Source organism: Anneissia japonica, unplaced genomic scaffold, assembly GCF_011630105.1.
Source record: "Anneissia japonica isolate Jap-2015-1 unplaced genomic scaffold, ASM1163010v1 scaffold300360_len6856_cov382_single, whole genome shotgun sequence".
NCBI lineage: Eukaryota > Metazoa > Echinodermata > Crinoidea > Comatulida > Comatulidae > Anneissia > Anneissia japonica.
This window is the reverse complement of record NW_022685458.1, coordinates 1-6,856: the sequence shown is the minus strand read 5'-3', so window position 1 is coordinate 6,856 and position 6,856 is coordinate 1. Positions and strand designations below refer to the sequence as shown.

The following is a 6,856-nucleotide window of genomic DNA, read 5'->3' as shown; positions in this document are numbered from 1 at the left end:
CAGAAAAAAGATTGGTAAATTAAATTAGATTTTTAAAGGATTGTAGGGAAATAGAATGAATATTATTCTCACAGCAAGTCTGTTTACCTTCCCAGCATATGCCAGTATCCATTCATACTCCTGGGCAGAGAGACAACTCAGATAAAGTGTCTTGCCCAAGGACACAAGCGATCTGCACAGCGAGAGTTTTGAACCTCCGACCACAAGGTTGAGCCTCAACCACTGTGCCAAACGCTTACACAATTCAATGTAAAAATTCAATAAACCATATGAATATAAGTATAAGTATGACAGAATAAATAAATCTTGATCTTATAATCATTAAAGGAACCTCTTTCAAATATCCCTGCACTTTATGAGAAAGGTTTTAAATCGTGTCTTTCTGATGTTTTCCTAAATCACTGTAAATCATCCCCGATTTCGACAGATATATTGGAATTTTCAGAAAGTAGTCTTCTACCAGTTTTTTTGTTATTTAGCTTTCCTCGCAAATCAGGGAACAAGTTATGTTCTGATCTTTTAGCACCCTCAAATGCACCTCTTTGAGGATGTCTTCCTATACGTCGGATAATTCCTGAATTATTCATCTCTCCTCCAATGCGATTGTTTGTGTGATGATGGTCTGGTTCTATAACAACTTGCAAACCTACTGGTGCTGAGAGTTTTCTGGAAAAGGCAATATAATTAAAATATAAAGTTTTAGAGCACTGGAATTTTTATACATAAAATCATGTTGTCAGACCAATGACACACTAATGCAGACTTGCATTAGTCAAATGAATATGATTTGTCCTTGTGGCACTTTAGAAACTTTCATCACATGAACAACCACAAGTCCCAGAGGAAAGGACCTTTGCTAACCATGATGGACACAGGTCATTCAACCAGTCACAACTACTTAACATCATTCCATTTACTTTAATGTGCATACTTCACTCATCAAATTTTCTTTTTCATTTGAAACTCATTTTTTACATTAAGTTTAACAGTTTAATTTTTATACTTTTGTTTTTAACTGAACCACTTTGGAAACCATTATAATATTTGTAGATACATTTCAAAATAAATATGATCAGTACCACTTAATTATAAGAATTATTAAATCACATAGGCCTATAGATTTGATCAGAACCGTTGTCTTATAAGGATTCAGAATTATTAAATAATAACATAGTCATAATATCACAAATGCTAATCTTGTATTGACAGAGAATAGAATATTAACATCCTGATATGTAGTCTTCTTTCTATCCCACAATGAATTCTAACTAGAACTGAGGATGAGTTAGTGATCCGCTTGTCAGGCAAAAGATATCTCCCGGTACTTAAAAGTATGATTTATGGAAAAATACCATAGCCAGTATTGTCAAACTGTGCAGTTCAATATCAAGTCTGCTGCTCTCTCTCGGGTCGTCAAAGAATTAAAGTAAGAAAGAGGTGGGGGAAAGGTCAGAAAAACATTCATTTTTACTATGATGACGTCAAAGTGAAAAATAAATGACACATTCCCCTATACCTACAAAACAAAACAGGGGTTTCAGCAAGGACATTATTGCCATTACCACTAATAACGCAAGTCGCATGAATGGCGCAGCCGGTTAAGCATGTGTTCTAAAGAACATAAGGTCCTGGGTTCGAAATAGATATTTAATATTTTTTTTCCAATTTTAAGAAGTTATTTTTGTTCAATTTTATTGATCTTAATTTTTAATTCCAAATAATGTTTCTTTTTTGTACAAATAAACGTTCTATTTATTTAAAAATTCCTCTTATTAGCTCTTCCAAAAAACCAACATAATAACTTGCGCCTGTACCATATTTAAGCGTGGAGGAACACACTGACCATGTGAGCGGTCACTCTTGTTCTGTATTCAGATGGCAATATGATGACGTCACAATGTCCGATCAGTCATAATGATCTATAAAATCATGTCTACAACTCATGTGCTTTCAGAATATGTAATACAAATTGGCGGTCACCTTTCATACTAGGGAGCTATAACTGATTAAAAACAGGCCTGATTTTAGCATATTTTCACTGTATATTGGCACAAACGCGCGCAAAGATCCCTATGCTTGATGCGTGCGTACGACATTGCTATTGGCCATAAGACGACTGAAAAGAATGGAAATTTGTGAAAACAATGTCAGGAATGCCCACTGAATATGATTGAGAAATGACAATTAGTTAGGATGATATGATCGATAATGTAAAAACGCAAAATTGCACGTAGATTACGTCACGCATGACTGGTCACATTGAAAAGCTTGTGACTATTCAAGGCCAAGCCAAATGGCCGTTGAAGCTGCCATGTGCGTAGCTCATACCAATTTTGAGATATCGTGCGCACAAAAATGGGGAGAAAGAAAGAAGAATAAAAAGAAAAAGAAGACAATGATCTCTGATTATAACAAGAGGTGATCCGCTCGTGAAAAGGACCACCAAAAAGATGTTGAACCTGACATTCACAAGAGGTGATCCGCTTACATTTAGTGGATCACCAATAATTCAATTCATTTTGATTTGCCAGTTTAAGGTATAATCCCAATAGCATGAATACAACTTTCTAAATATGGATATACAGTACTTTATATATTACAATGATCAGAATAATATATACTGTACTACATGTAAACTATACTAATAATTCCAATTTTTTTAATTTATTTATTTATTTTAAATAAAACACTGTATTTATTTGTTTATTTGATATATAAAACAGATTTAAATATAAAAAGCCACACTGCATTAAATTAAATATATTAAAAATATAATATATATAAAAATAGCAAAATCTATTTCAAAAAATTACAAAAAAAATATTGACTTCTGTAAACTGAGCAGGAAAAGCAGGTATGTGCAACCTTGTCCAAAGGATTTTTTCTACATTAATAGCCAAAAAATGAAATACATTATTAGTATAACTTGAGATAGCAGATTTAAATATAAATAAGCCACACTGCATTAAATTAAATATATTATATTGAACCTACTACTTATTATAACATCTTGTATTAGCCATTTCAGCCCTTTATACATAACGTAAACTATATTATAAATTATCTGGCGACATCTGGAGTTATACTGTACTTGATACAGTACTCCATAAAAGCAATGATTTCAAGTCCCTACTGAGGGAAATGTTTGAGTATTCAATGGAAACGTGTTAGTGAAGTCTCTGGTAAACTTCAGCAAACTCAAATAATAATTTTAAAAAAAACATTCAATTGCAACACTAATGGATCAGTTCACAAACAAATTAAAATTCATTTTTCTGTTTTAAAGATTAAAAAAAAAAAAAATTATTGACGATGGTTTCCTATAAAACAATAGAAACTATAATAAAAATATAAAAATAAAAATATAATAAATAAGATTACTATAGTGCTCATATCCAAACTTGGGGATGTCAGTACTGGGGCAGGTCCAAATATGTGCAAGAGCAGGTCCATAAAGAAAAAGGACACTCCTGTATAAATGAATAAGTCTAAATGACGTGGGGAACTGTCTCCTCTCTTGTCACCCTCCCATCTTTGAGACACAGAAGTCAAGATAAGATACTGGTTATACGGTCAATCCTTAAATGTGCTGATAGATGCATGTCAACATTCCTTATTCGTTACGTATTTACTTACTTTAGTAATTAATATGGTCACTTTGTAATATATTTTATTCCATTACATTTATTTAACATACGACTTTGTATCAGCCTCAACCACTGAAGTGTGCCACATTCCACTACTATATAGAATATTGCTCAGCTCCTTCCACTGTACTGTACTAATGTAATTTAAACCATGAAATAATGGGTACAAACTACCCAGAAGCAAGAAATATGCAAATCTAAAAAAAAAAAAATACCTTATGTTCTTTACTTGCTGTTCAACATCATCTGCATACATCCTCATAACTCGCTTAGGTGATGGTGCCCGTGTTAACAATTTTACTTCTTGTTCTAAGTTCTCTGCATCACCGTCACCATGGGGCGATGTTCTTTCTCTTTTCATAATTTTATCTTCATCTACACATGTTTCCATTCTCCGTTTCCTTGATGTTCTTGTAGTAGGTGCTGATTTTCCTTCTGAAATTCTCTTTTTCCTGAACACAAAATATGTAATGATAACTACATTCAAAAAATTAAATATCCTTAAAATTTTAAAAATGTATTGTCCCATGCAAATCATCAAAACAAAAATCATAAAAATCGGGTTTTTTTTTTTATTACCTTGCTTATTTTGAAGTAACATAGAAATTATCAACTTAAACATAGAAATTTAATTTTTTTTCAATTTCAATTTTAATTTAATCTCAACTGGCAACATTAACACGGATTTACATGAGAATACATTAATACATTTAAATAAGCAGAAATACAAAAACTGTAAAACATCATAAGATTGTAAAAATTGAAGACATAATTAGGTAAAACATTTAAATTCTACTTATAAAACTAGAAAAATAATAAATTAATTAGGTCAAACATTTTAATTTAATTTAAATAACTAATAAAATATTATCACAAGTTATAGAAATTAGATTATTATCAAGGGCTTAGCCAGCGAGTCACCAGGAATAAAAATACAGTAACCCACTGTTGACATTTTGCAATGAATGTAGGCCTAGAATGGCAATATATTACATCAGGCAACAATTTTAGACAATTTTGTAGGGCATCTGGCAAAATATAATGATCAATTTACTCACATTTTTGTTTTTAATCATAAAGAAAAAAGCTAAAAAAAAACCTTTTTAATTTTTTTGTTTTGCTGCCCCTATTTTTTTCAGTGAGTTAGGGGCGGGTATATTTACAAAGTATACTGTATGATAATAAGGTACCATACTTCTATTATTCAGCAAAGGTTGGTTTCTGGAAAAAGTAAAAAATATCAAAAACTTTTTCCACCCACCTGTTTTTTATCATTTAAAATTCCCTTTAAAAAAAAATAAAAACTTAACCTATCCAATCATAACAGTACAGCAAAAGAACTTACACCTCTAATTAAAAGTGAACTTCATAAAATTTCCTTTAATAAGCAATTGGTTCTTGAAGAGTGAAAGCTTTCAACTTGATGAGGTTAATCCTTCCTTGGTTGATTTATAACAGGAATTAAACAATTAGTTGCCTAGATTTATTCTCAGTCTCAAACACCAGTACTATGTCACTTAACGCAACCAGTCTCACTCAAGCATTAAGAAAGTGTTTGTGAATTTGACTAAATCAAGTGTGACAGATGACAAGAACCTGTCTTTCCTATAAAGTCTTTTAAATATTTTACCCTTTACATGGTATATTTTACAAAGTACAATTAACAATAACTAACCTAATTTTCAAAATTACAAAATTTGAAATACGGTAATTTATTTTTGAATGCACTGAGAGTAATGTTGTCTTGATCATCTTGTGTTTCAGTATCGGTTTATGCCAAATAACATTAAATAGTATCATCTTTACTTATATTCAAAGGTTTGCTACCATGAAAGTCCAATATCTTTTAAAATTGATTATCCTTATAAATTACAGTATAATATAAATACAAATTTTTCTTATTTAATATGCGTTTGTTCTTAGGCTTTTTCCACACTGTGGAAAGTAACTGTACTTTGCCAATATTATTTTATTACCATAGTTCCTAGGGTATAAGCCCATCAACTACTTAAGCCAAAATTTACGAACTAGCCTTTCCTCAGCCAAAAGCCCAAGGTATGATTTTAATGTGTTTTTTAACAAATGCTTTAAACAAAAATGGCTTTGAATAAGGTGAGCAGTGCTGAAAAATTGTCATTTAAAAGGGATTCCCCAGGTATAAGCCCACCCCCAAAAAATCAGCCTAATTTTGTGTACATACAAGGGGGTGGGCTATACCAGAGGAACTACGGTATTTGTTTCCTTCAAAAATGGACAATTGCATGCAATTGAGAGTGCACTAAGCAGAAAGTGATGTTCATGTTTAAAATTGTCATTTTTTTTTTGTTATTGTCTCACAGAACCCTTTGAAAACTAGCAGAAATTCTTAAAGGATATCCTGTTATTTATTCTTACCTGATTTTTGTATATATTCAATCCATGCAAAAAAGGGACCAGATGAAATGAAATAAAGTTCATTAATAAGTTCTGACAGTAATTAAATAATGGAGGAAATAAAGGAAACATAACTGCTGTCAAGTCAAACATTGATTGGAAGCTCATTCCTGATTGCAGCTCATTCTAATTCTATACAAATCATACAAATTTTTCACATAAAACTGTGTTAAATTGAGGCTTTAGCATAATGCACTAGATAAGCCAATACATCATCATGTCCCAAATCATACAAATTTTTCACATAAAACTGTGTTGAACTGAGGCTTTAGCATAATGCGTTATTATTATTATTATTTTCAATTACATTATTCAACTGAAAACACAGGGTAAATACAAACAAGAGTAGCCAGAAAAAAATTGAATTAAATAAATCACCAATTACCACGTTTATTCAAATAAATAACCAAGGCGTATATTGTTGAGAAGGGTTCTTAAGGGGGTGTTTATTCAAGGGAGGCAATTATTCGAAGGAAGGCTTCATTTTGTTTGGTTTAAAATGGATACGCATACTCAAATAAACGCCCCTTAATGTCATTGTAAATGTGGAACTACAACACAATTACTGTATATTAAAAATGTGTTATTACATGATCCTAAAGACATACTGATCCCAACCAGGTCAGAAAAAATATAATTCTACTATAGAGTATGAATATTAATAGAATGTGTTGAGAATGATATTGCTTCCATATTTTGTTTACGGTATTTACAGTATTAAAGGAAAAAATATACACCCCAGGGCATTTATTTGAGGGATGCTCTGGAGGGGGTTT

The 6,856-nt window shown here is 31.4% G+C and overlaps 1 protein-coding gene across 1 annotated transcript; it reads right to left on the bottom strand.

Moving 5' to 3' along the window:
- Positions 1-6: 6 nt before the first annotated feature.
- LOC117111392 lies at positions 7-4,126 on the bottom strand. The gene is made up of 2 exons (XM_033254303.1): positions 3,863-4,126; positions 7-666 (listed from the first exon to the last, which is right to left on the bottom strand). Exons 1-2 carry the CDS (start codon positions 4,036-4,038, stop codon positions 399-401), a joined length of 444 nt encoding a protein of 147 aa, XP_033110194.1. The 5' UTR covers positions 4,039-4,126; the 3' UTR covers positions 7-398.
- Between the last annotated feature and the right edge of the window lie 2,730 nt (positions 4,127-6,856).

What these genes read in the sequence shown, in the direction of transcription:
- LOC117111392 (XM_033254303.1), bottom strand. Translation starts at nt 4,038, where the DNA reads ATGGAAACATGTGTAGATGAAGATAAAATTATGAAAAGAGAAAGAACA. An exon ending in CAGCAAGTAAAGAACATAAG is followed by an intron (nt 667 to 3,862) that starts GTATTTTTTTTT and finishes TGCCTTTTCCAG; the next exon opens with AAAACTCTCAGCACCAGTAG.